This window comes from Trichomonas vaginalis, chromosome IV (assembly GCF_026262505.1).
Source record: "Trichomonas vaginalis G3 chromosome IV, whole genome shotgun sequence".
Taxonomy (NCBI): Eukaryota; Parabasalia; order Trichomonadida; family Trichomonadidae; genus Trichomonas; species Trichomonas vaginalis.
In genome coordinates this window covers 17,405,330-17,432,867 of record NC_067206.1, presented here as the reverse complement: position 1 = coordinate 17,432,867, position 27,538 = coordinate 17,405,330, and the positions used below count along the sequence as shown (strand labels likewise).

General features: G+C 31.1%; 15 protein-coding genes and 2 pseudogenes across 17 annotated transcripts, besides 14 other annotated features; 5 read left to right on the top strand and 12 right to left on the bottom strand.

The window, feature by feature from the left end:
- Positions 1–1,936: 1,936 nt before the first annotated feature.
- TVAGG3_0113430 (uncharacterized protein) lies at positions 1,937–2,311 on the bottom strand (the record flags this gene model as incomplete). The annotated part of the gene is made up of 1 exon (XM_001300265.1): positions 1,937–2,311. One exon carries the CDS (start codon positions 2,309–2,311, stop codon positions 1,937–1,939), a length of 375 nt encoding a protein of 124 aa, XP_001300266.1.
- Positions 2,312–2,382: 71 nt separating this feature from the next.
- TVAGG3_0113420 (DDE endonuclease family) lies at positions 2,383–3,012 on the bottom strand (the record flags this gene model as incomplete). The annotated part of the gene is made up of 1 exon (XM_001300264.1): positions 2,383–3,012. The coding sequence occupies one exon, from the start codon at positions 3,010–3,012 to the stop codon at positions 2,383–2,385; it is 630 nt and encodes a 209-aa protein (XP_001300265.1).
- A 19-nt stretch (positions 3,013–3,031) lies between these two features.
- Positions 3,032–3,382, bottom strand: TVAGG3_0113410 (uncharacterized protein; the record flags this gene model as incomplete). Its single annotated transcript, XM_001300263.1, has 1 exon — positions 3,032–3,382. The coding sequence occupies one exon, from the start codon at positions 3,380–3,382 to the stop codon at positions 3,032–3,034; it is 351 nt and encodes a 116-aa protein (XP_001300264.1).
- A 156-nt stretch (positions 3,383–3,538) lies between these two features.
- Positions 3,539–3,568: a terminal%2Cinverted (terminal inverted repeat of MuDR-3_TvMULE3 transposon ID:TVAGG3_0113400).
- Positions 3,539–4,215: a mobile genetic element.
- Positions 4,186–4,215: a terminal%2Cinverted (terminal inverted repeat of MuDR-3_TvMULE3 transposon ID:TVAGG3_0113400).
- Positions 4,216–4,721: 506 nt separating this feature from the next.
- Positions 4,722–4,758: a mobile genetic element.
- Positions 4,722–4,758: a terminal%2Cinverted (terminal inverted repeat of Banshee-A3 transposon ID:TVAGG3_0113390).
- A 791-nt stretch (positions 4,759–5,549) lies between these two features.
- On the bottom strand, positions 5,550–6,424 carry TVAGG3_0113380 (annotated as a pseudogene). Its single transcript has one exon. A coding segment is annotated over exon 1 (875 nt).
- A 356-nt stretch (positions 6,425–6,780) lies between these two features.
- Positions 6,781–6,810: a terminal%2Cinverted (terminal inverted repeat of MuDR-3_TvMULE3 transposon ID:TVAGG3_0113370).
- Positions 6,781–6,833: a mobile genetic element.
- A 2,420-nt stretch (positions 6,834–9,253) lies between these two features.
- Positions 9,254–9,456: a mobile genetic element.
- Positions 9,444–22,827: a mobile genetic element.
- Positions 9,824–10,127, bottom strand: TVAGG3_0113350 (organellar and viral DNA polymerase type B; the record flags this gene model as incomplete). The annotated part of the gene is made up of 1 exon (XM_051223259.1): positions 9,824–10,127. A coding segment is annotated over one exon (304 nt), but the record flags the coding sequence as incomplete, so codon positions are not given.
- TVAGG3_0113340 (organellar and viral DNA polymerase type B) lies at positions 10,320–11,192 on the bottom strand (the record flags this gene model as incomplete). The annotated part of the gene is made up of 1 exon (XM_001300262.1): positions 10,320–11,192. One exon carries the CDS (start codon positions 11,190–11,192, stop codon positions 10,320–10,322), a length of 873 nt encoding a protein of 290 aa, XP_001300263.1.
- Positions 11,607–11,636: a terminal%2Cinverted (terminal inverted repeat of MuDR-2_TvMULE3 transposon ID:TVAGG3_0113320).
- Positions 11,607–14,752: a mobile genetic element.
- On the bottom strand, positions 11,720–12,556 carry TVAGG3_0113330 (zinc ion binding protein family; the record flags this gene model as incomplete). Its single annotated transcript, XM_001300261.1, has 1 exon — positions 11,720–12,556. One exon carries the CDS (start codon positions 12,554–12,556, stop codon positions 11,720–11,722), a length of 837 nt encoding a protein of 278 aa, XP_001300262.1.
- Positions 14,725–14,752: a terminal%2Cinverted (terminal inverted repeat of MuDR-2_TvMULE3 transposon ID:TVAGG3_0113320).
- On the bottom strand, positions 15,458–16,183 carry TVAGG3_0113310 (HNH endonuclease family; the record flags this gene model as incomplete). Its single annotated transcript, XM_001297575.1, has 1 exon — positions 15,458–16,183. One exon carries the CDS (start codon positions 16,181–16,183, stop codon positions 15,458–15,460), a length of 726 nt encoding a protein of 241 aa, XP_001297576.1.
- Positions 16,295–16,714, bottom strand: TVAGG3_0113300 (uncharacterized protein; the record flags this gene model as incomplete). The annotated part of the gene is made up of 1 exon (XM_001297576.1): positions 16,295–16,714. One exon carries the CDS (start codon positions 16,712–16,714, stop codon positions 16,295–16,297), a length of 420 nt encoding a protein of 139 aa, XP_001297577.1.
- TVAGG3_0113290 (uncharacterized protein) lies at positions 16,986–17,453 on the top strand (the record flags this gene model as incomplete). Its single annotated transcript, XM_001297577.1, has 1 exon — positions 16,986–17,453. One exon carries the CDS (start codon positions 16,986–16,988, stop codon positions 17,451–17,453), a length of 468 nt encoding a protein of 155 aa, XP_001297578.1.
- On the top strand, positions 19,050–19,412 carry TVAGG3_0113280 (uncharacterized protein; the record flags this gene model as incomplete). The annotated part of the gene is made up of 1 exon (XM_001323441.2): positions 19,050–19,412. The coding sequence occupies one exon, from the start codon at positions 19,050–19,052 to the stop codon at positions 19,410–19,412; it is 363 nt and encodes a 120-aa protein (XP_001323476.2).
- On the top strand, positions 19,431–19,673 carry TVAGG3_0113270 (serine threonine-protein phosphatase family; the record flags this gene model as incomplete). The annotated part of the gene is made up of 1 exon (XM_001323440.2): positions 19,431–19,673. One exon carries the CDS (start codon positions 19,431–19,433, stop codon positions 19,671–19,673), a length of 243 nt encoding a protein of 80 aa, XP_001323475.1.
- Positions 19,814–20,527, bottom strand: TVAGG3_0113260 (uncharacterized protein; the record flags this gene model as incomplete). The annotated part of the gene is made up of 1 exon (XM_001323439.2): positions 19,814–20,527. One exon carries the CDS (start codon positions 20,525–20,527, stop codon positions 19,814–19,816), a length of 714 nt encoding a protein of 237 aa, XP_001323474.2.
- On the top strand, positions 20,939–21,790 carry TVAGG3_0113250 (phage tail repeat-like family; the record flags this gene model as incomplete). Its single annotated transcript, XM_001284992.1, has 1 exon — positions 20,939–21,790. The coding sequence occupies one exon, from the start codon at positions 20,939–20,941 to the stop codon at positions 21,788–21,790; it is 852 nt and encodes a 283-aa protein (XP_001284993.1).
- Positions 22,213–22,653, bottom strand: TVAGG3_0113240 (uncharacterized protein; the record flags this gene model as incomplete). Its single annotated transcript, XM_051223258.1, has 1 exon — positions 22,213–22,653. One exon carries the CDS (start codon positions 22,651–22,653, stop codon positions 22,213–22,215), a length of 441 nt encoding a protein of 146 aa, XP_051108244.1.
- Positions 22,828–27,538: part of a mobile genetic element that runs on past the window's edge.
- TVAGG3_0113220 (uncharacterized protein) lies at positions 23,212–23,541 on the top strand (the record flags this gene model as incomplete). The annotated part of the gene is made up of 1 exon (XM_051223257.1): positions 23,212–23,541. A coding segment is annotated over one exon (330 nt), but the record flags the coding sequence as incomplete, so codon positions are not given.
- Positions 23,542–23,690: a terminal%2Cinverted (terminal inverted repeat of Maverick-2 transposon ID:TVAGG3_0113110).
- TVAGG3_0113210 lies at positions 23,691–24,216 on the bottom strand (annotated as a pseudogene). The gene has a single exon. A coding segment is annotated over exon 1 (526 nt).

Sequence of the window (27,538 nt, the reverse complement as noted above, 5' to 3'; positions counted from 1 at the left end):
GAAAGTTCGAAAACTTGGTCGCAATCAGATGCAATTTTGTTTATATTTATATTTTGTTTTTATATATATATTTTAATTAGTAATATTTAATAAAATTCATTAAATATTATAAATATGATATTAATAACCCATTCGAATTTTGCCGCGCAAAATAAGAGTATGTGTCACTTTTGTCATTTTTTGTAAAGTTCATCTTCGGTACCGAACATACATTTAATAGGTATGCTTGGAATTGATATTATCATAAGACGAAATTATGAAAGTGAACTCAAATCAAAAGTGACAAGGATCTTTTGCCACCAAATAGCATTACATGTCAACATATTAATTTACTTGGCAAAATTTTATATTAATATTCTCATTAAAATATTTCTTATCATATTTTTTAATATTTTAATTATGATCAGTATTAATTGCTATATCCATATTTATAATTATTTTTTTCAATTTTGTGAATCTGTAATTCTTAGACATACAATTATTTTTGATTCAAATGCTGTTCGGCATTAAAAGCAAAAATAATCATATATCTGAGAATTACACTTTTCCGACATTTTTGGGTCGCTTCGCGCCCCTGACTAAACGCCGGAAAAGTGTAAATTTTGTAGCATACGATTATTTTTCCATTGAAAAAAAATCGCCAAAAACATGATATATTTAATCTTTGTTGTGTATTCTTTATATAAATTTTTTTCAATAAAAATAATCGTACACTACAAAATTCCTTAGATTCACCTCTGAATTCCGCATGATAATTTTGTAGCATATTTATAATAATATATTTTTAGGTGATAAAATTTACATCATATAATAGTATATTTTTAGGTGATAAAATTGTATCTCACAAATTATTTACTGTTTATTTCAATATTTCCACATATTTTATGAGCAAGAAAGTATTCGACATCATTTATTAAAAAATAAATAGTAAATCCATATCTTTTATTATATGAATAAAAAGTATATATTAATATAAGATATCTATAAGAAAATGAGTACAAACAGACAAACTTTTTTCGATATAAATTATATTTTCTCAAAAAATAGCTCAAACTCATAAAACACACTATAAAATAAAATAATTCACGAAATATATTCAAAATACACCCAAATAATATAAGCTTATGGGTAATGTGCTGATTGCATTTTAATCACACCTCAAAACTAACTCAACAAGCCTCAATCTTTTATCATATATTTGTACATATATATAGATATTATTCATAGATATTATAAGCTCATAACACACCACCCTCACAAGATATAATAAAAATTGAATGCTTTTGATGTGCTCCAAATACAAAATTTTTTAATAGTTAATATTGAGCCTATCTGAATGTACCACATAATATTACGAATAGTTATATATTTATATATTCAGCAAAGTTTAGAATAGAGTTAATAATCATAAAATTTGTAGCATCAAGGTTTTCTCAAGAAAACGTCACTTTTCACACTTGATGTGAAAATAGCTCAACAATTTATAAACCTTATTTAATATTCATTGTATATTATTTTGTCATCTATATAACTAATTACATTCATCATACTTTTATACCATTATATGCATTAACTATTTTAATAATTTCATTGATATTATTAGACCTTTTCGCAAAAATAAAAGTTTGTCTGGATAATATCCACTTTTTAGCGATAAAATATAATTTATCGCAACAATCTTTTATTTTTGCTATAATAAAAATTTTTTGTGATAAAAATTTTTTAGCGATAATTGAAATTTTTAGCGATAATATTTTTTAAGCGATAATCTATTCAAAATTTCGATAATATACAAATTTAGCGATATTCTTTCATTTCACGATATATATAATTGAATACTTTATGTAATATTAATTTAGAGTATTATAAATAAAACTAATATATTAGGCCTAGATATGATAATGTAGTTAATTAAATAAATATATGATAATTTTTATTAACTTCTTTGTCCTCTTCCTCTTGCTGCATTATTCTCTCCTCCATCTATATTATGTTCAATAGCAGGTTGAGCTGGAGGATATCCTGCATATGCAGGTGGCTGTGGATATACGGCTGGTGGAATACGTTCTGGTTGTGGAACATCTGGAACAGCATTCAATGGTCGATTGCGTTGAACTTCTTGAATTTGAATTGGTGCTTGTGGGGCATCAACTTCCGCTTGCTGAGCTGCTGCTTGCTGAGCCAAAAGCTCTTGTTGAGCATTAAAATCAATAATAAGCTGCTGAACAATTTGATGAATATCTGGTTCATCATCTCCTTGAGGGGGTGCATCCAATTCATTTGCTTGTTCAGCTCTTATTATGGCACGCATGATTTGATCTCAAGGCATGTATCCAGGATCATCGAGCAGTGTATTGATATCAAATACTTGATCATCACTCCTTAATGGATGCCCAAACCTGATATGAAATTTGTCAAAGCAGCCCATAAATCGAAGACTCTATCATAGGTGGAAAGATCAAGCCTGTAAACTTGATGCATGATACTCCATAATGTCTTCATCCTGCCGAAATAATTTTCGACGATGATACAATGCTTTGAGTGAACATGATTATCGCTCTTTTGTTGTTCGGTTAGATCCCCATTCTTTGGTCTTTTGTGTGGGATGATTGATTGAGGATAATCATTTGCTAAACCCAAGTATCCAAGGTCTCCGAGTACAACAGGTTTTCCGCCAAGTACACGTTCATATGCATTCGCTTCGGCAGTGATTCGTTCGATCAATCCGGATTGACGACAGAGTGTAAGGTCATGGATTGATCCGGGTTCTGAAACAGATCTGTGCATCAAGAATTCCTGTGGTGAAACAAAGCAGCTAACTTTCAACGTATGGCACTTGTGCTTACCGTCAAAGTATTGTTGTTGATCTGACGGAATTTCAATTTTTTGACATGTAGCATCAACAATGCCGAGTAACAGTGGAAAATCCTGGATCACAATACGGCGGGCAATTCTTGATTGAACAGTTTCCCAAGTAATTAAAGCATCTCTAAGCGGTTGATGAATTGCCATTATTGTTTCAGCAATTACATCATGTAAATATGAATATGTAATACCATACATTTTTTGCCATTGGTTTGAGAGGTTCATTGTATTTAAGGTAATTCAAAACCATGTGTAGTTTATCCTTTGGTGTAACCATTGAATCTCTGAGGTGATGTCTCTCTAGTGGAGTTTGTACAATTTTGTAGAGTGCATTGAATTCCTGTTGAGTGAAATTTGTCATGAGTTTGAAGTCTCGTGATGGACGAGTTTCGATATCTTCATATCTAATCTTAAGCATCTTTTTTGGATCTGGTCTTTCTATCTCGATGATTTCTGGGTGGACCTGGTATAAATGTTCTTCGTTCCTTTCATCAAAGTGCTGAATTATTTCATCCATTTTTTTGATATTATAACGTTTTTATTATTATTTTATTTTAAAATATAACGCTTATGTATATTTTTGATAAAAATATGTATATAATTAATAATATTACAATATTTTTAATAAATAATGAAAAAATAATTTCACGGGCGTGAATCAATATATTTTTAAGGCAAACCCAAATTTTAGCTAAAAGTGACAGGGAAAAAACGTTTAGTATTAAAAAAAAGACCGATGAGAGCTTCGTTCGAAATATAGAGGGAACTGAGAATGCGCAACCATTCTCAGGGAATATTGGATGCTATTCCCGTTCCCTCTGTATGGAAAATTGAGGTTTTCAAAGGGAGTTAAAATAATATCAAATTTATACTAATTTACTTCAAAATACAAAAGTATTTGACAGCTAAAATTAGTTACTTTAGCAAGCCTATCAATACCCTTTTACGATTATTGCTACTTTTTCGAAATAAAATAAATTTATTATCAAAAACCCTTTTTTCTTAGTAAAAATAAACGAAATTTTTTACCTTATGAACATTTGATGGAAATATGCAAATTTAAAATAATAAAGAAAGCCGCGAGCGAAGCGATCGGCTTAGTTCGAAGATTTTGATTCAAATCTTTGCTGATCTGTAATTCGCGGAAGCCGCGAGCGAATCGAGCGGCTTAGGTCTAAGATTTTGATTCAAATCTTTGCTTATATTCCTTAAATTATTTATGAAACTCGCAACAGTTCCATAAAAAATTTTAAATTCTAAACTGTCGAAATTACCGATCGGTAATCACACCCTTCATGGGTGTGTCATTTTTTACAGGCGTGTCACTTTTAGCTAAAATTACCCCTACTCGTACATACGCCAATCTGACATTAACTCAAATTTCTGAAAAAAGGTTATAGATACATTTAAAATTAGTACCATTTGATATATGAATAAATCCAAGCTAAATATAACATTTTACAGATATTAAAATAATATAAATAAATAATTATATCTATCCAATATATAAATGCATTCAATTTTAGCGATATTCTTCTTAATTTATCGACAATCTATTGAATTTATCGACAATCTTTTTACCGACAATCTAATTTAGTTTACATTTTGTAAACTCTACATTTTAGCGAAAATCTGACATTTTTACGATAACTTTTAATTTTAGCGATAATCTCCCCTTTTTAGCGATAATATCGATATTATCGCTAAAACGGGTATATTATCCAGACAAACTTTTATTTTTCCGAAAAGGTCTATTAAAAATTTAATCATATCAAAAATCTTCTATGAACAAAATTTTATTTACCTATTATCTGAAAGTCTAATATTGATAAAACATTAGTATATCTAATACTGTGTAATAAACAGAAATTCATCAAAAGTGACAGCTCTCAATTTTTTGACATTTGTAAATTCTAAATTGAATGAGAAAAATGAAATAATACTAAGCATAATACAATATTCTAGATTTAATTATAATTAGGAAAAAGTTAGTTTTGAGAGTACTTTTCATAGGCATATAGAATGAAATCTTCTGAAAAATAATATCACATAAACTCATATTATTTTCTAATATATAACTATTTTATATAAAAATCAAATTCAATGATCTTAAAAGCGAAGGATAAACCTCAAAATTTACGAATATAATGAGTGTGAATATAATGCTTATCTATCATAAAACCATATGAAATATCAATTTTTGCTTTACGCCTAATTTTTGACGACAATTAGCAAAAAATGTTAAATGTTAACACTCAGTCCATTTGAATATGAAAAATAAAATTGACTTTGATTAAATGTTTTTATTTATCATGCAATTCTTCTTGCGACCAAAGATTTGAATAAAATTTCAAAAAATAAGATAGCTTAAAAAATAATATACGGTAGTGTTTACTAATAGATGAATAGTATATATATTCTATTAAAATGGATTTAATCCAAAAAATATATAAAATTTGATCATAAATAAAATTGTTTAGTAGTCATTTAAAATGATGTAATTATTCAAATTTTGCTAAGACCCATTCGTCTTTGATATATAACTCCCATTTTTGCATTTCTGGCTCGTACCAAAATTTTGAAACTTCGAATAATTCGTTAGGAGTGTAATTACTATTCGTTTTTGGATTAATATCGAGAGATAAATGTGGTGTATTGTTAAATTTTTCAATGAACTGCTGAACTGAGTCCTTGATTTGTTGAATATCATCCAACTCGTCTGGCAAAAACTTTTCTAAGCTTGGCCACAGGCGCTCCACCTTGCCGTTCTGTCTTGGCATATACGGCAAGGTGTGCTTCCAAACCATTCCGTTTTCCTGCATAACCTGGCCGAATTCACCGCGGTTTTCACCGCCATTATCGGTCCAGATGCAGTAAGGAATAAACTCCTCTAAAAGTTTTCTTAAAACCTTCGCTGTTGAGTTGGAAGACTTGTTTTTCAATAATTTAGTTTTGAGAACTTTACGTGTCATATCATCCAATATGGCAAAAAATGGAAAAGAAACATTACCGTGAAGGTAATGAATATCGCAGTGCCATATCAAATTCTTTGATATGGCACGATATTTGGTAGGTGGATCTGCTGGTTTGTAATCTCTTTTTGAAGATAAAACCATTCATCAAATTTTTCCACTTGATGATGCTTTATTTTTTGTAAATTGCCAAAAATTTGATCTTTTGTCAAATCTTGTATATTTTCAAATTCTTTTGCAATTTCTTCTTTTTCTTTATCACAATCGGGATTTTGAGCAATATTTTGAAACCTTTTAATCAATAAATAAGTTTTTGAAATTCCTCCTTTATATTGTGAAACACAAGAATTAATTAATTGTTTTTGCTCAAATGTTGGTGGATTTGGTTTTCTGCCGCGACTAACTTTTGGTAATTCGATTTCTTGAAGTTGAAATGCTCTTCTTATTGTATTTTCGGCAACATTCAATTTATTTTTACCATTTTCCAATTCAACTTCCTTTCCCACACTTTTGTAAGATTCACCTTCTTCTATTCTTCTTTTAGCTTCAAATAGCCATTCTCTGCTTGTAGATTTGGCAGTAGTCATAAAAGTGGTCCTTCTTTTGTGAGAAGATTCAAATTTGAATGTGGATGATAAATAAAAATCAAAAATAATTGTTATAATTTAAATGAAGAAGTAATTTAAAACGATTTTATTTATGATCAAATTTTATATATTTTTGGATCAAATCCATTTTAATAGAATATATATACTATTCATCTATTAGTAAACACTACCGTATATTATTTTTTAAGCTATCTTATTTTTTGAAATTTTATTCAAATCTTTGGTCGCAAGAAGAATTGCATGATAAATAAAAACATTTAATCAAAGTCAATTTTATTTTTCATATTCAAATGGACTGAGTGTTAACATTTAACATTTTTTGCTAATTGTCGCCAGAGTAGGGGTAATTTTAGCTAAAAGTGACACACATGTAAAAAGTGACACACCCTTCACTCATATATATTAAATATTTGCTCAGCTTGATAACCACTAAAACCAAAGAAATTCTAACTTCTGATTTCTCCCATATAAATGTATTTTTTTCCAAAAAAATTAATAATAACACATCCAATATTGATTAACACTCCATTCTGTTATCATTACAATAAGAGACATAAATATACAAATACGATTTAATAGTGTTAATTTGATTTACACACTTTTTTAAAAATGCAAATATCTTGATATTACATTATATTCGATATTAACATACAATTATATTCAATAAATAGCGAAATTTGGAATAAGTATCTAGTTTAAAACAAATGAAATTGCATTATCCATTATGACCTTGTGAGGATATAATTTAATTTCGGCAAATGGTATTGACCATTGTTTTGTTCGGGAGTACTTCCCAATAAACAAGAAATCTTGTGCGATCGTCGATAAAACCAATGAGATATTTAATTTCATTGTTTTCATCGCGAAATTGCTTAAGATCTGTATGCCAAAGTTGATTGGCATATTGTGCCACATAATTATAAAGTGTTATTCTTTTTCTTTTCTTTATTGAAATTAAATAAATTTTCTTTTTCAAAAATTTTTTGAACACCCCTAACTGTTATTTCTGGAATTTCATTTCGAATTATTTCTTTTGTTCTATGATATCCAATTTGACTTTTTGCCCTCTCAATTAAATCTCTTAAATAAATTTCATCGTTTTCTTCTTTTTGGGGTCTTCCATTTGTTCTCATTGGTAAATGAAAATGTTCAAAAATTATTGGAACATTTGAATAACATGTATTTAAAAATTTTGCTACATCTCTCTGTGAATACCTTCTTAATGAGTATTATTGATGATGCAGATCGAGAATAAACTCTTCTGTGAACCGTAGTCCAAGTTTAATGTTCTGAATCTGGATTCCTCTGTCCATTTGCAGCAAAATAAAAAATTCAGAGTTCCTCACAATTAATCATTTCAATTTTTAATTTTTCTGAGAACTAAATATAAAATGCACAATTCAATTTTTTTATACATTAATCGAATTTTTTGATAAATCTGATAATTTGAAATATTGGAAGTCATTTTAATAAAATAATTTCTGATTGGATTCAATATGATATTCTCAAAATCTTATATGAAATCGCAGAAATTGTATTAAATACAAATCTTATATTAATCTCAAATGTTTTCGGATGGAATATTTGGATTAAGTAAATTTGGATTCATGATATGAGTTATATTAAACATTGGTAATAGAATTAAATTAGAATATAATAAAAAGAATATTTTGACACTTTACAATAACCTCTTTTTGGTAAAATTTGAAAAAATCAAATAAATATAAAAATATGTTAATATTCCTATAAAAATTCTATAATTAAGAAAACAATCGATTATATCACCGAAAGATTTTGTACCAAATGTCATTTTTATTAAAATCCCTTTTCGGTATGAGATAAATAGCCAAACAGACAGCATACAAAACGGCTGTTGTAAATGTTCCATTGACGTCGGGACACATCAGGCCCCACATCGACCACAAGACATTCAAAAAGGCGGTGATGCCTTATATCTACAAGAACGACCAAGAGTTTCTTCACTTGAAAAATAACAGTTCTATCTAATTCTATAAGGGAAACAAGTTCTCAAAGTATACTCCATTAAAACGTATGTAACTCTTTATATAGCGAGGATAGAAAGGAGTTTATCCGGACTCATTTATTCTATCGTCGCTTCTCTACATTTTATCAAGTATAACTACCACGTTAAAACATCTCTGTCAAAATTTTAATGAGAGTTGATTTTTCTATACACTTTTGAGACTGATTCACAAAAAATCTCACAAAAAATTATAGGCTAGACACATTATATAATTTATTATATATGGGTTTTTATGTTTTTAATAATTTAACATTTCAATGATATTCAATTTTTCTTAATATGCTTCTCAAAATTAAAAATCATGAAATCAAAAAAATTCGAGTTAATGACATTCAGGGATAGAATGATGGAAGTGAACTGATATGAAAAGTGATATGAAATATTTGACGTCCAAATAAATTTACAAAGGCATAAATTAACATTACTTATCAACCTATCTTTATATATTTTCCTAATTAAAAAATAATTTTTTAATTAAAAAGTTTCCAGAGATATATGATTATCAAATAATATTAATTACTGTTGCATGCTAAGTAGTGTCAACTATATTAATTGATAATATATTAATCTTCGAGGAAGTACGATTATTTTTTGGGCAAAAAAGTATCTCAAATCTTCGAGGCACCAGTCTAGAACTGGCTCTTCGCAGGGTTTAATTTCTCTTGACAAATAACAAAACTTGTTCGCAATTGTGAATCATTGCGTGCAAGTTTGCCAGATATCTGGAAGGAATTGCTCTTTATGATATATGCATTGTAACTGCATATATCATAAAGAGCAATTCCTTCAATTGAACGCAAAAACTTTGGTGCAATCGTTGCTGATTGCACCATAGTTTTTGAACTTTCCAGAGTGAATTGGAGGGTGAGAGATACAAAGTCTATCTATGCATCTCGCACCATCCAATTCCCACTCTAAATGGGAGAAACTTTGTTCGCATGTTATCTTATTCAGACAAAATTTTCCAGCTTTATGTATTCCATCTGTAGAACATTCAAAGTCAGCAAAGAAAACGTGTTCGTAAATAAATTTATGTTTTGCTTCGTTTGTATCTTTGCTTTCTGGTTTCTTTTTTAATTGAACACAGTATTTGGGCGAGTATGTTAAATCCGTAAATGGTGCTAAATCTTGTTTGTATAAATCCGTAGAATATGTGAAAAGTTCTCCATATGAAATTGGTTCAAAATAATTGCAATTCCATAATGTTTTCAAAATATCCCACAAAGGAGTTGTTCTTGAAGAGTTAATAACGAATTTATTTTCTCTTTTCTTGTATATTTTCATTTGTTTTTCAATATTCCATCCTCCACAAACTTTAAGAATTTCATTATAATTTTTAATGAAATAAGTTGTCATTGGTAACCTTTCATTTAACATGTAATGGTCGTCTACTAAAAGTAGTTCAATGGTTTGTTTTATTTCACCATTTGCTGGCATATGTGTTATTGTTTTATTATTTTTAGATTCGGTGAAATAACCAACTTTTATATGAAATTCTAAATTTGTTGCGTCAGAAATTTCCTGTAATTTATTTTGTGGAAAATCTCTAGTACGAATTATTTCTCTCATGTGGTCAATAATTTCTTCTTCAACTCCTGCTTTTATGCAAGCATAAACGAAACAATTGTCTTCTGTCATTAATTTGGCAGTTCTTTTATCTAATTCATTAAATATTTGATATCTTTCTAAATTTATTGGTAATCTGCAAATATATTTCCAAAATTGTCCACTACGTTTCTTATATAATTTTTTATTTCCATAATGCTCTTGCCAGAAACTGTCTATTGCATCTTCAGCTCCTGTTTGTTTTATTGCATTTAAAATTTTTTGTTACCTTTCTGACAATTCGCTTTCATCCCTTGCTTTTCTTGCTTTTGGAGTTCCTTTTTTAATGTCATTCATTGTTAAACCTTCATATTCTGTTAAATCGTACATTTTTATTTCACTTAGATTTCGAATATGAGTTAAGAAAAAGTCATAATGTAATTCTAAAACTCCTGCCGTCTCCGCCTCCTTCGCTTGGATGAAATTTTCTGATTTAAGTCGGTGTAGTAATGTACCAATGTTTCTAATGTTTAATGTAGAACATTCATACTTTCCACCAAGTTTATAACATACCATCCATCTTTGCGAAGAATTAATTTTGATTTTATCTAAAAGTCTCATGAAAAATTTACCAAAATGTTTATGTAAATAGTCTCTATTTTGTTCATCTAATTCTTCAATATTAAATTCAATAACTCTATTTCCAGATTTATCATTTTTCTTTTTATTTATTTCATCTTTCTTTAACCATTTTTCTCCTTCATTTGGTTTGTTGTTTATTGAACGTATAACGTCATTTGCTTTGCGGAGTTGTTCTATTCCACTTTTAAACATTTCTCTTCTTTGTTGTTTTAAGTTTTCATCTCTTGTTCTTGTTTCACCAATGTTTGAATTTGTAATTTCATACATTTCTCTACAAATTTTATGAGGAACCTGTTGTGTTTTATATAAACCAACTTCCATATTCTTCATTGGAAATGTTTTTGTATGAATGTATTCCCGAATTCTTTTGAAATTAATTGTACCATTGTAGTCTTTTATGAAATCCGCTAATGTTTTCTTGTTTGTTGCGTAATTCTTTGCTACATCCAATTGGGCTTCATTTAGAAGCTGTTTTATTTCAGAATGTTGAAGCTTATTTGACAACTTCTTATACATCCCTTTTATAAAAATAAAAATAAATTAAATTTAAAAAATTAAGTTTAATTTTTAATTTATTTATTTTTTAATTTATTTATTTTTTTTATTTTGTATAAAAGAAATGCAAAACAGCAAATTCTATTCATATAATTCCTTCGCAACTTCTATTAAAGATGAATTTAGTAATGCAATAAATGTTAATGTTATATTTAATAAAAAATTCTTGAAAGAATCTAAATTTGGTCAATACGTAAAACCTTTAGCAATTATTATTGACAGAAAAAGATATTCCGCTAATGAGTTAGCAATATTGTTAAAACAAAAAGGTTTGTTCATTAATGTCAAAGACACTCATTATACAATTATAAATAATTCAAATGCAGAATTTTTCAGTATTGCTTTAAATTTATCTGAACAAAAAGAATATAAGAAGAGTATATAAGAATTTCCGAAAAAGCGACACTCAAAAAGTGACCCTTTCAATAGGGAGTAACACTTAAAAAGTGACAATTTAAAATTCACAATAAATAAAAATAATAAATTTTTTAGTCTATTAAATTATTCTTTTCTTTGAAATCCTCCAAAAATTCTTCGAAATGTTCTAAAATATAACCTGGAGAATTATAACAAAATTCATTAATTTCTAACATATACGTATCTAACAATTCATTTGAAATTTCAAACGATCTTAAATATGTAATTGAATTTTGTATCTTCTCATTTATTTGAGAAAGTTTTTCTTCAGCATTTTCCAATAAAAATCTTAATGGATTCAAATTGGCTTCTTGATTCTGAACAAAATTTAATACTTGGTATAAACGTGATTGAACTTCTCTTTTCAATTTTGTTTTATAATCTGTCAATCGAGGCTCGCGAATTCTAATTGAAGGAATAAAACCTGTTTGAAGTAAATCGTTTTTAATACGATAAAAGTAATTGGGTGCAACTTCTTCTAAAAGATTTTTGACAAAAACATCAATTCTTTGATTTTTAACGCAGCCAAAATCGTGATATTTTATCTTTTTAAATAAAGATTCAGAAACGTTATTCACAACGGTTAATTCATTTGGTCTGGCAGCGGCTATCCACTGTTGTTTATGAATGTCCCACTGACGTGTAAAGTATTGATTAAATTCCAATTGATCTTGAATTTTATCAATAATGTGCTCTTTATACATTTTTGCAGCATCTTCTTCTGTGCAATCACGATAATAACATAAAATGTTCATAAATTTTTCGACTTCTGATCTAATCTCTTCATCATTTATCTTTGAGAGATTCTTTTTAAGTGCGCGTATTACATGTAGCGCGCACCAAAAGATATTGCACTCCGGAAATGAATTCCTAATCCCGTTGAAAATGTTTAGTGCACAGTCAGACATGATAAATTCAGGTTCTGTGTGAGTTGTTTCAAAATATTTACTTAAGCAAAAAGAAATATTTTCACTATTATCTGGATATATTATAAAATAACACAAAGGGATAGAATGAGTATTAGCAAATTTGGTAGCTAATACATAAAAAGGAAATCCATGAATAATTAATTTAAACGTAGAGTCTAAGTGATAAATTGGTGGTTTTTCATGAATTTGAGAGATCATATCATTATCAGAGTAAATAAAAACCAATTTGTCTGGAAAATCAGTATCTTCACCTTGAATGTCAAAATAAATAAGGTCATCATGTTGATCTTCCCATTGATTAACATAGTTTTGTAAAGATTGAAATTGATTTAAAGATATGTCTGGTAAAGATCTCATAAGATCTTTTTGTTGTAAATAATATTTCAATTGATTGATTGCAGTTTGTTTCATAGTCATGTGAATACAAGTATGATCTTTAGGTATTTCAAGCGTTTTGTTGACTTCTTGTGTTGCATTAAGTGGACTTCCGTGATTCATGAGAAATTTTTTAATCCAAGCACGGTAAGTACCACTTGTAGGTGTATTTTTATGTTGTGGTGGTGGTCCTGAGTGAATATGAGTTAAGTTTGCAGATTTAAAAATGTAATTGTCGAAATTTTTAATAAATTTAAAGCCTGCTGGGCAGCCTTCGTATTCGCATCGGTGGTAGATTAATACTCCTGTTCCAATTGATAGTTTTTGTGGGTCTTTGACAAATCTTATGTTACCATGCAGCTCTGCAGCTATAACAAAACGAGAATATTCTAAATATCCTATGGCTTGATCAACCTCGCATGGAGGATCGGGTGGAGGATGTTGCATTGAGCAGCAAAAAGGAAAAATAAAATTGAAAACTCACATTGAAAAAATAACGGTTTAATAGAAAATATTTTTTTTCTTCTGAAAAAGAATTATCTTTGAGTATCTAAATTGGGATAAAGGATATAGAATAGATAACTAGTACTTAATATATTGATACATGTACACGAAATGGAAGAATGTGTACTAAAAGAAAGAGAAATTTTAGCTTAATATTTTACATACGAATCAATTATCTTTGGTTAAAAGGTAGAATTGTTGGCTATGATGTACTGATTCATGATCAGTACATCATAGCCAACAATTCCTTATACAAAATTCAAAAACTTGGGTGCAATCAGTTCTGATTGCACCCAAGTTTTTGAACTTTCTTGAGGGAATGGAAGAGTAAGAGGTATACATTATGAATATATACCTCTTACCCTTCCATTCCCTCTCTGACAGCGGGAAACTTTGTCTGAAAGTTAAACTATTCAGACAAAGTTTCCCGCTGTCAGCGAAAGAATTGTTCCATCTGGTGCATAGAGTGTGAATCTATGCACCAAATGGAGCAAGTCCCTCGCGAAATTGCCAAAACTTGCGTCGCATTTCAAAGATTGCGACCCAAATTTTGGCGATTTCTAGTAGAGATGGAGTATTTTGAGTCACTGACCTATATGCAGTGGCTCAAAGGGCTCCATCTCTACTTTGAAGCAAGGAAACTTTCCTCGAAATTTTGATAATTTGAAGAAAGTTTTCAAGCAATTAACAAAGGATTACTCGCTATGAGGTAAAAATTCTAGATTTTCACCTCATAGCGAGAGCTTCCCTTTCATTGCTTGAAAACTTTCCCCAGCTTCAAAATTGGGGAAAGGGCTGTAAAGTCGACTCCGATACCAGCAGGTACCAGAGTATTTAAAAGAGAAGCCCTCGTACGAGTTTCTATCAAGACCTTCTCATTCAAGAAGATCTTAATAGAAAATCGTACGAGGGCATTGGAAACTCGCGTCTGGTACATGTTGGTACCAGAGTGTTTGAGATTTGAAGACTTTGGTACTAACATGTACCAGAATTTATGATGAATTTAAGATGGACCATTATAAAATGGTAGCGGTTTGTTTCAAAAAAATTTAGATGAGATTTGCATAGATATAGATTATATGATTTATACATATGAAAAATAATATATAAAAATATAATTTTGAGATAATTATGTAAATAATATTTTAAATATTTGAATTTGAGGTATAATTTTATAGTAAAATATATTATAAAGAGTATTTATATAAATAATATAAAATAATATAAGTAATAAAAATTGAGACCCCCTCCCTGTTTTTGATGTTTTGTCACTTTTTCGGTAATTCTTATTGTTTCCATTATACAATTATAAATAATTCAAATGCAGAAATTTTCAGTATTGCTTTAAATTTATCTGAACAAAAAGAATATAAGAAAGGAGAAACAGTATTTAAATATTACCCTTCATCTCTGAAGACAATTACGAATAAAAATATTATAAAAAATTCATACCAAAAGTTGAAGAAGCAAATATTGAATTTGATGAAGATGGTAGTGAAATGGTTGAAGAAATTGACCCAGAAGTTTTATTAAAAAAATAAATTTATTTTTATGTCATTGACTGACTGACCGACCTATTAAATCTTTTAAAATTGTTTCATAAGTATTTATTAAACATTGTTTAAATACATTTTCTATATTATTTATTTTTTCTTGAGTTAGTTTTTGAAGTTCAGAATCCAAGTCAACTCATTTATTTCCTTTAAATTTAAAAGTATAATTTCTAAGGAAACATTGATATCTGTCATATTCTTCTAATTCGTATTGAATTACTATTTCTCTATTTTCAATAAAAATTTTCAAAATACTTTTAACATTATTTTCTGGAGCAATAAATTCATTTATTAAATAATTTTCGAATGTAGTGAAAAATTTACTCATTTTTAAATATGTTAAAAAATCTTTTTATTTGGAAATTAAATTAGTTATTTAATGCATTAGTACAGTCAGTCAGTCATTGACTGTTTCAAAAATTTTTGGGATGTCAGAAAAAGTGAAAAATTAAATTTGTGTCAAATGTTGTTGTTTAGTGTTTAGAATGTTTTGGTACCATTCCAAGTTGGAAACCCTGTTGTTCTTGTTGTTTCCATCAATGTGCTTAACTCTTGTCTTCTTTTGTGGGTTTTGGACCCATTGAGAGGCAACAATTTTTCCCATTGAAGCGGTACCAAACTTGGTAAGGTTGAGGTTGTAGTGTCCAACATTGTTGAGGAAAGGTTTGAGAACCTTTTTTGTTGTTTTATTGCGAACTCTGTAAGGGTAATTCGAAGAAATTTCGTAAGTGTTGTCAAGCTTGAGTTCTTCCCAAGTTTCAACAATGTCTCTCTTTTCTTCTTCCTCTTCTTGTTCCTCTTCTTCCGTAATTGCAATTTGTGCAATTTCTTCTTCTTCCTCTTCTTCCATTGCTTCTTCCATCTCTTTTCTCTTTTTCTCTTCAATTGCAACTTGGTTTGGGATTTGAATCTTAAGAGCTTCACGGATTTCATCAATATCACAGTAGAACATTTGAACCATTTGGACAAGTTGTGGAACAACTTTTTCGAGGTGACTAACTTTCTCCATAAGTGTAAGCAATTCTTTTTGTGTGTCAACCTTTAATATTTGAAGTGAAATCTTTATTTCTTCCTTCAAGTTTGCCATCTGGTCTGCAAATGTGAGCCTACTGAACCTGGATTTGGTCTGGAAGCCCTGTACTGTTTTTTCGAGCTCGCTAACTTGTTCCGACATTAGGAAAAATGAAATGGTCCAACCTATTGAAAAAGTGGATTTTAAAAAACCGCTGTCAAAAATTTTATTGTCAAAAGTCAAGAAAATAAAAAAATGGTTAAATTATTAGAATTAATTATTTATTTCCTTAAGAATATTAGCTACTTCATCTGGTGGAGGTTGTTCGTAAGTTTCTTCAAGCGTTCCATCCAAATTTACAAGCAAATTTGTTCCTTTATTTTGTAAAAGCTGCCTGTAAATGTGGAATGTTTTTAATAATGAGGCGAAAGGGACGGAAAGGTCCAAATCCAACCATGGGTGTCGCTTAATAAATTTAATTATGGTATCTCTTTTCGAGTCCATAATATCTTTTTCTTCTTTGAGCTCGCTATCGAAATCAAATATAACACCAGCAAGTGACTCCAGTCTGGAAATCTGGCGCTTGGACAGTCTTGTTAAAAGAATTTCTCTTTTAGTTCCTAAAGACTCCAGGAGGTATTCGGAGATGTCTTGGTTCAATTCAATCTGACATAAGGGATGTTGTGCAGACATTGGTTATGCACGACACAAAATATTTTGGATGTTACAAACGGTTTGAATCTGAAACATACAAAAGCCATTTATGGCTAACTTTTTCAATATGCGTTAATAAATCTCAGGCGGTTAAGACCAAAATTTTATTGCAAATATAGTATCGGAATAGCATTTATATCTCATATATTAAAGTTTAAAAAAACACGTTTGAGTTCCTAACAATTTGTGTGCGACTTCACAAAAAATATGTATTCCTCACAAAAAGTATTTGTTTTTCACAAAGCTTTTGATGTCCAACGAAAGTATGTCTCTCCCACAATGGTCTGTTCCACCAGAACTCTTTCGAGAGTTCCAAGAATTTATGGTCTTCAAACAATTCCAATATGCAACTTTACCAATGAGACCAAAAGATTCAAAATTGGAAGAAGGACTTAATATATTACGCAATGCCTACATAAGAGAGAAAAGAACCATTACCGGAAAAGATGAAGAATATGACTCTCTCGAAGAATGTGAAATTAATTCTACAAGTTCCACAAAAACAAATGGAGAAGAAAAGGAAGGAGAAGAATACCTTACTAAAGAACAAAGACTTTATGTTCTTGAATCTTATTCATATGAAACACTTAAGCATATGAAGAATTGGAAAAATAAATCTGCAAAAGGAAAAGACAAACGCGAAGTTCTCAAGAATGCAGTTCTTTTGGTAAAAACAAAAACGCAACTCATTGATTTCATTCTTAGTTCTTTACCATAAGGAATAAAAAATCCAAATTTAGTTTTCTTGACTTTTGACAAAATTTTTAAAATTTTTTTAAAAATTTTCCTGTCTTATGGAAAAATTAATTTATATCTCTTTTGGTATTAGTTGTATAGGTCAGTCAGTCAGTCAGTCAATGAAGACAACTGTTCTAAGCTATTTCATAAAGTCTATTTAAATTAAATTTCATAATTTTAGACAGAGTTAATATTCTCTTATATATGTGTAATAGTTATTTTAAAACTAATTTAATATTTCATTAGTTTCATGTATGCAGTACTTAACTATACCATTAAAAACGAAATAACTTAAATGCTATGATGTTAAAATTTATTTTTTGACTTTTGACAAATTTTTTAAAATTAAAAAAATATTTTCTTGACTTATGAAAATTTTAAGTCTTTGAGTAAATGTTTCCATTGACTGACTGACTGACCAGGTCAGGTGAGTGGGGCTTCCAGGCGCGTTGCGCCCTCTAGCCCATAAGAAATTTTGCCCAAGACCCAAGAGGAGGACCGAACCCCAGCCGACCAGCCGGTGACACTTTTCTGTCACTTTTCGTAAATTATATATGTTTTCATGTTTTGTCACTTTTCTGTCACTTTTCAGGTAAAAACATTTTTATTATTATATATAAATGAATTTTACAAAACCACCGTTACCGTTCTTTGGAAATAAGAGTAGATGTAAAGATATTATATTGAGAGAACTTAAGAAACTACCGAATGGTCTAACATTTGTAGATTTGTTCGGTGGAAGTTTCTATATATCCCATTTATGTCATACAATATTCCCAGACTCAAAGATTATATGCAATGACTTCGACAACTATATGGACCGTCTCAAACATATTCCAGACACAAACAATATATTGAAAGAGTTAAAAGAAAAGATACCTATAGGTAAGATGGAACGTATACCATTAGATAACAAAAATATTGTGAGAGAGGTTTTGAAAAAAGCAGAATATATAGACTGGGATAGTATATCTGCTAGACTATTATATAGTGGTTCTATAAGAGTTCATGACATTGAAACACTTATGTCAAAAGTTTTATATCTTAACTATACAAATGTTTTCAAAGAGAACATAGAAAATATATTGAGGTATAGAGTTTGTGAGATGTCATTGGACAGAGTTGTATGAAAAATATAAAGACAAGGAAAATGTTTTCTTTATAGTGGACCCGCCGTTCTATAACACATGGGATTTTCAATACCAAGTAGACTGGACTTTGAGAGACTCTTTAGAAACTTTAGACGTTATACATAACCATCCATGCTTTTACTTTACATCCGATAAAAGTGGTTTGGAAACCGTTATGAGATGGTTAGAGGACATACATGACTATGAGTTTATATATGACAAGATAGAATATGAGAGAGGTCCTATAAACTGAAGAAAGTGTCACAATAAAGAAATTTTATTAGTAAGTAAATGTGGTTTGAAATAGGACTACTTGTTTTAGGTTTTTTCCATTGTGTCATTTATTTATTTGACGTGGCAGAAAAGTACAGAGAATATGAAGATGAACCAATGCCTGCAAATGTTCAGTATATGTACTCGTAAGAGATATTTTTATCTAATATTAAATGGACGCACAGAACTTAGCGAATGCGCAGCAACCTGGACAACCAAACCCAGAGAATATTCCAAATGAAGTTAGAATACAAACTGCAATGGCAAACTATGGTCAAGTGCCAACAGATGTACAAATGCAAACTGCCATGTCAAATGACGCTGCGTTAGGTTTGCCACCATGGTATGCAAATATGAGATGGAAAGAGTTTTATACAAACCCTGAAGTGGGATATAAACAACTTTATGCAGATGACGCGAACACAGGAGTTGACCCAGAATATGTTTTCTACCAGAGGAGAAACAGAATGTATGAGCTCCAGTTAAAGAATGCTATGGAACTCAACAGGAAACGTAAGAGACTAGGCGGACATTAGATTTTTACTACTAGTAAAATGGGTTTCTTCAGTAGTATTGGAAACTTCTTCAGAAGAGTTGGAAGAGGTATATGGAATGGAATAAAATCTGTCGGAAAAGGAATTTGGAACGGTGTCAAAAATATTGGTAAAAGGGTAGGTCAGTTCGTTGGTATTATACCTAAAGACCCTGAACCAGAAGAGCAAGCTCCTGTTATACAACAGCCTGAACCTGCACCACAGTCTAGTTGGCAACCAAATCCAACACCTCAACCGTATTAAAAAATTATATTTTTATCGTTCGATAGTAGTTGTATATGAAACTAAGTTCTAAGTAAAACGCATGGTATAATGGAATTATTCTTTTTCTTCCATCTGTAGTAAACCATACTTGAAAGTCTGAAATACTTCCACTCGGCGGTTCATATAACTTTGTAGGTTTTTCGTAAAAAATCATTCATCAGACATAAGAAAGAGTTTTGCGCACCAGAAAATGAAGCATGAACAATAATAGCATCTTGGTCGAAAACATTTTCATATGTTCCATTAGGGTTTTCGACTTCATAAAAGTCCGGGTGTACTGGATATTCTGCAGGCTGATTTAACATCCTCATAAATCTATACCATGCCAAGTTGTTATATTTTGTAGAAATATAAACGTTTTCTCCAAGGTCTTCTATTTTATTGATTTTAACAGTTGCATTTTTCCTGTCATAAATAATATCGAGATGGTATTCTCCTTCGTCAATGTTAAACTGGTTTGCATATTCAATATAGATATCGTTTATTTTTTCTTGAAAAGCTTGAAGAGTTGTTTCTAAGTTTATAAGCAAATTAACTTGTAAAAGTTTTCCCTGTTCAAATTTCTCATACATACGTTTTTCTTTGTTATAGTATCGAACTTCAAAACCGACCGTAAATGGGAAACCATGTATGGCTTCTGAAATGAACTTCATTCTACGAAAGCCAATAGCTTTTGTGACGGATGTGTCTCTTAACCATCTTAATGGGTAGTCAAAACGATAGCCTTCATGCTTTACGGTCTCTGTCTCAAACTTTTGACCGACATTAGTAAAAAGTTCATCTAATGGTTTAGTTGTAGCAACTCTTGAATTTTCTTTTTCTATTGGAAGCATATTTTATCTAGAATAAAAATGTCGAAAGATATTGCTTCCATAAGAGAAATACAACACAACCGACAACTCATTATGCAAGCTCTAAATAAGAACACAACAAACTTTTCAAACTATTCTAAGATATCTGAGTCATTGAAAGAAGGAAACTTAAAACTGACATTAAACCCAATGACAGATGAGTTTCTGTTTCAAGACAAGAAGAACAATACTGTCTGTATAAATCCAACAAAAGGAACTTTAAACGAGAAACCTATAAATGAACTTCTTTTGAAAGCAGATGTTGACAACAAAGCTGACAAAGAATATGTAGACGATGCAATAGCAAAAGAAGCAGAAAGAGCTAACAATGCTTATGCAACAAAAGAACATACTCATCCTGAACTAGCAGACAAAACATATGTTGACAATAAAATGTCAAGTGAAGTGACAAGAGCTGAAAACGAATATTCTAAAAAGACTCATATACATTCTATATCTGATATTACAAACTTACAAGAAACCTTAAACAGTAAAAGTAACGTTGGACATACACATACCATTGCAAATATTACAAACTTACAAGAAACCTTAAACAGGAAAAGTGCCGTTGGACATACACATACCATTGCAAATATTACAAACTTACAAGAAACCTTAAACAGGAAAAGTGCCGTTGGACATACACATACAAGTTTTACAACTTTTACAGCAGATGATATTACACTAAACACAACCTTGCCAAGTAAAGGTCCAACAATACCACCGGCAACAAGTCTTGTAGATACTTTGATATCTAATGACAATAGTATTATGCATCTAAGACAGGAACTCAATGTGCTTAAACAAATTTTGCCGAATCTTATTTACCCGGTTGGCTCATTATATGTTTCAATGAACTCTACCAGACCAGAAGTAGTACTTGGTTTTGGAACTTGGACTCAAATAGTCGACAGGTTTTTGTATTGTGCAAACTCTTCAAAGGAAACAGGTGGAAGTAAAACGATTTCAGGTGCAAATTTACCTGCACACAGTCACTACATAGATTTAAGTACATCTCAAGCAGGTTGGCATAGTCATAGATATGTTGGTTGGTCAAGAATGACAAAAGGTAAAGGATATGATGTTAAAGACGACGTTAAGTTTGCTATAAATTGTTACTGGGATGACACTCAGGGAGAAGGAAACCATACACATTTCGTTTCAGGATATACGCAAACAACGGGACAAAGTAAAGAATACATGCCACCTTACATGACAGTTTACGCATGGTATAGAATTGCTTAGTCGTCATTTTCAACTTCTTTAGCATATTCGTCAGGAGTTGTCTTATATTTGTTAGGAACTGTCTTTGAAAGTATACCACCTTGAACTTTGACAAGTTTGAAACGAGGTCTGGCAATAGTAGTTTTATCTTCTGCTTGCAGTGTGTACATTTTGCCATGTTTGCCTAAAACTTCATAATATTCTCTTGTATACTTTCTTCTATTTTTACGAACACGAATGTGAGTACCTGTCGGATTCCCATTGTTGTCATAGTCAATAGTATTTTCATATGGGTCGCGTTTAGGTATTTCTATTTTTACTTTGTCACCTTTCTGAAGTTTGAAGCCCGGCATTCTTTCTTGTTTGTCTCTTTTGACTAAATTATTAAATATATAGTCTTTCTCTAAGTCAGGGTTGTTTTTCATTTCTTCGGGGGAGTGGTTTCACAAACCTTTTTGTTTACGGTTATTGTAAATATTTAAAACTTGTCTCATCTTTGCCATGGAGAAGTGTCTATATTTGTCGTCATATGACATTTCATTTGCTTCACCACCTTGTGGTTGGTTTAAGTCTCTTAACATTTTTATACATCCGTCAATGACACCAAGAGCAGAATGGTTTTGGTCGACAATGAAATATTGGTTTAGATTTTTTGAACGCAGATAGTTTTTTACATCATCTGATTTGAAAGAACTTTCACAGTCAGATGTCAGTTTTGTTGGATGGTATTTGTCAACGAATATTGTCAAAGCAGTTTTCACATCTAAAATATTTTTGGACCATAATGGTATGGCTTCACAGTATCTTGTGTTTTGACCAACAAATATTAACCAGTATGGTGGTCCATCTGTTCTAACTCTCGGAATGTTTTCCAAGATATCCATAAACCAAGCATTTGGTGTTGAACTAAAGATTTTTATCATGAGTGCTTTCTTTGTCGCTTTAGAAACATAGGGGTCCTTGTTCGGATTCGTCATTTTTACCCTATAAGAAATGGGTTTATTTGGCGCATTAGCAGGAGTTGCATCCAGATTTTTGCCCGCAGTGGGAACAATAGCAGTTAGTATCCCTAACTTGGGTACGGCGGCACTGCGTTCCACCTTACCCAAGTTAACGGTTTGACACTTTACGAAACCGGTAACGTATATTTTACAACACAACCATAACACCAACTTAACCTTAAATATTTACAAAACCATCTGACACATAAATGATTTCACTAACGATTTCACTAACTACTTCACTAACGACTTCACTAACGAATTCCCTACCGTCCTCACTAAATAAAAATAACCTTATTTTTATTTTTTTAAATTTTTTATTTCATTACAAAGACATGTCCGACTACATTTACTATGACTCTTTCCCAGAACGTTTCCGTGAACTATTCAAAAACTCAAGTAAAACTGAGAAACATGCATTTTAACAAAGACAGACCCATTGACGATGAAAGAAACCCCGAATATATTACAATCCCTTATGACGCAAAGTTCATTGCATACATTCCTTATGGTCGCAGAGGAACGAAAACTATTTCAACAAAGAACAAAAATTATTTCTGGAGCGATGAAGAAAATTGCCTTATCTACATAAATGCATACTTAAATAAAGCTACATATTGTACAAAAGAAGGTTGGACTGGATTTGAGCTCTACATATACGACGACGATGGAAACAGACGTTGTGTATACCCATACGATAATATGTACCATTGTTTTCATCAAGCATTAAACGAATACATAGTCAGTAAGGGTCTCATTCCTGTTGAGTAGATATGCTTTATTTTTGTTCTGTCATTTATATAAAAATTAATGATATCACCACCCTCACACGTATGAAAACATAGCACAAAAATAATGTTTATGTTAGAATGTTAGATCTAACACGTTTTCTAACCTCTTTTCTAACCATGTTGAATTCATTACTTTATAACTCTCTTCCTTGGTTTCTTTTTAGTTGCTTTCTTCACGTCTGTCTCCAGCTTAACTGTCTTTCTTCTTCGTCCGTAATGATACCAGTTACTTCCACCAGTCAATGGGTCAAATGGTCTTTCGTAAGGGTTTCCATACATTCCATAGGGACCATACGGAAGAACTACTGGTGGAGAAGAAACATTTTCTTTAGTTCCATCGACTCTATTTAAATGCATTGTTTCACCTTTCATCTGGTCATTAAAGTCTTTTGCATGTTTTGCAAACTCATCGTCCTTTCCTAAAGCATTTTCTGACTCAGTCGCAACCAAATTGGATGCTTTATTTATGAGCCCTATTTTTATTTAATCTTAACTTCTTTGCAACCCAGCCTCCAATCTTCCCTTTATTTGCATCTAATGTCTTCGAAACCCTTCCTCCACTCATTTTATTTACTGCGTCATAAGCCCCAAGTGCTTTTGCTCCAAATGCTAATGCTTTTGTTCCCATTGCGCCTAAAGCTGCCCAAGCTACCATTTACACCATATTAAAATCATCTCTCTTCAATATTATCTCATAAAAGTTCTCTTTACTGGAGAAAGTCAATGAAACATAAACATTCTCATTCATAAACTTCTTTCTTATCTCATCTATACGCTTCAAAATGTCTGAACAATTGCTAACATCTTCTACAACAGTTATTTCATCATGAATGACCTTTAAAAACAAGCTCATTTAATATGCTATTAAAATCATCTCAATAATGAGTCCATCCTTTCCGTCTTTGGGTAGCACAACATCTTTCATTGAAGAAGGTTCAACAAGTCTTATATTAAACTTACTGACAAAGTTTGTTATACTATAATGCTTCGGCGGCGAATACATATAGTTTGAAAGACATAATATAGATTCTTCAGCAAATTCACTTATACTGGATTTTATAACAATGTTCTCACGAGACCAAATACCACCAAATTGAAATCTTGTAAGCAATCCTGCTGAACCTTCAACTGTAAACGTCGATGGTAACATTCCACGAAGGTCATCTATTGACATCGTTGAGTCACTGAATTTAAATATTTTCTTAAAGCAATCGTCATTATCTAACCATGCAATAGCTTTGAAGTTTTCATTCGAATATACATCTGCTTCATTAAATGTAAAACCTGACTTCTTTGCAGAGACGACTTTAAAATCTATTGCATTTGTTTCAAAATTATACGCTATGGTAACTTCTGAAGGTAATGGGTGTCCTTCCGCAGTCAGTTGTTCTCTCACTACCGTTTGAAGCTTTGTGTTAAAAACTTTCATGTCATCTCCTGTGTCTAGGTTCACATACACAGCAATAGGAAAACTATCTTGCTTCTTTGTCTCATCATTATATCTCAAAACATTAAAGTTCTTCAATAATATTGTCCTTCCTGCTGGAATACTTCTAACTGTCTTATTTCAATAGCTTTCTCACCTCCTACATACTCTACCCAGTGTCTTGGATATTCATAAGTATACTGACTTTCTTGAATTTTGGTTGGTTTCATCATAACGTGTTCATAGTATATCTTTATACTCTTGTCAGTTAGACTCGGTGCTATGTTCTGAATATTTCTGACTTGCATTTTTAATGGAGATAAAATGAAGCATTTAATACATGACGTAGATGAAGACATGAATGAAACTACAGACAAACTTAACTCTTCTCTTATTCTTCCTTTCAGTAAGGACTATGAGTTCTGTTCAAATGGTGTTTATTTCTATTGTGGAAAGATGGGGTCAGGTAAGACATTTAACCTCATTCGTCATATACTCATAACAGAGCGTTTAGGTCAAGATTCATATTATGACCAAATCATTATATCAGCAACTTCAGACTCTATGGACTCAACAGCGAAAACATTTATGTCAAAAGTTCAAGCCTCTGTCGTTAAAGTTCCAGATAGCGAACTCATTGAATTTCTTCAACGTTACATTCGACGTAAGAGGAAATATTATGCCATCGTTGAATTTATACAGTCAGGAATGCAAAAGACTTCAGAAGAGATGGAAAGAATTATTGACAAACACCACTTACGTCAATACTCAGGAGTTTACGATATGAAACGACTTACAAACTACATTCTGTCAAAACTTTCAAAATACCCCTTCAAAAAGTATCCTTCAAACACTCTGCTCGTTTGCGACGACTTCGCCGGAAAAGGTTTAGTGTCAAAGCCTGACTCACCATTAGCTAACATCATTACTAAAGTCAGACATTACCACTTAACTGTAGCAATACTTATGCAAACATGGAGGTTTTTAGCTTTAAACATAAAACGTCTCATAACTGACTTCGTTATCTTTCAAGGTTTCTCACGCTATGATATTGAACTCATTTGGAAACAGTCAGGTATAACATTACCTTTTGAAGAAATTTGGGAAGCATATAAGTCTCTCATCTCTCCTCGTTCATACCTTGAGATTCATATCATGACTAATACCATTAAAGTCAAAAATATTCCATGGGAACGACCAACATTGTTTTAAAGTTTAACCTTCAATTGACTGATGGTAAACAAATTCCATGCATCTCTGTCGCCATTTCTGTTAATATTTTTGCTGTCATTCATATCATCCACTTCCCATCCGTTAACTTTTGAGGATATGCGTTAGAATAGCTGTTCTTAAATGAAGGCTTTTCACTTTGAGAGCATAAACTCTATAACTTTCTGCATACTTTATGTTTGAACCTCCTGAGCCATCATTGACATAAATTTTTATAGGCTTCCACCCTTTGTTCATGTTCCTGCTTCTTCCCTTAGCTCTTTTGTTCAGTAGTTCTACATCTTTATACACAGCTCCTGTCTCAGTGAATTCAACAATATTTTCATTCGTTAGCTTTACATTCAAACCCTTGTCGAGTATATTGTTCATTTCATACATATAAAAGGTTTTTATTCTATATGAAATGAGAAGCAAATCCATCTTAGCTGGTGCCGTTAATGTTCCAATTGAACCAACATCAAATGTTGACTCACGAACGACAAACAATATTGTCATAAAGAACTATAGTTCGGAGTGTTTGAAAGAAAAAGAACCAGAACTTAAGTCGGGACCTTCGGTCTTGGCGCATGGCGCCGTGAATTTAAACTCAGCTTCAAACGCTAACGCTACATCAGATGTTCAGTTTAGAGTATCCACCACTGGACCAAATTCTTTCAAGAGAAGCCAACGACAACCCTTACACAAATGTTCAAACAAATCCTTCAGATAACGTAGACCATTACCTTCTTCAGTTATATCAAACTATCTTACTCAAAGACGATAAGAAGCTTTTGACAAATCTTATAAGCAAGAACCAAATAATTCTAACAAAGGAGGACCTTGAAAATGTTATATCACGAATAACAGGGAAACAATGTGTCATTGACTATCTCGACCCTGAAATCGAATGCTGTGGTCAAACGCCACCATTCATGAAAATAGGTAACATCCGCATCATTGAAATACCAGGTACTCCAGGAGTTGAGTTTAAGTATAAATATTCGAACGAGTATACAAAACTTTCAACAGAATATAAATTATGTTTGAAATATGTTTTAGTAAATTAAAGCAGTCAGGAGGGCTCTTGAGCCCATCTTGGCGCTTTGCGCCGTTAGTCAAAAAAATTTCAAGTTAGCAATTTTGTAATATCTATCCAAAACTTCTTCAACAGTATCGAACTCATCTTCATAATGCAAACCTAATCTTATTGACTTGGTGCAGTTCTCACTAACACAATATAGCGCTTTGCGCTCGGCGCCTTTGACGCCTTTTTCTGTTCTCTTGACTGACATAACTAACTCATTTGTTTCATCAAACAGCAACAACCAAAGTTCATGACCTA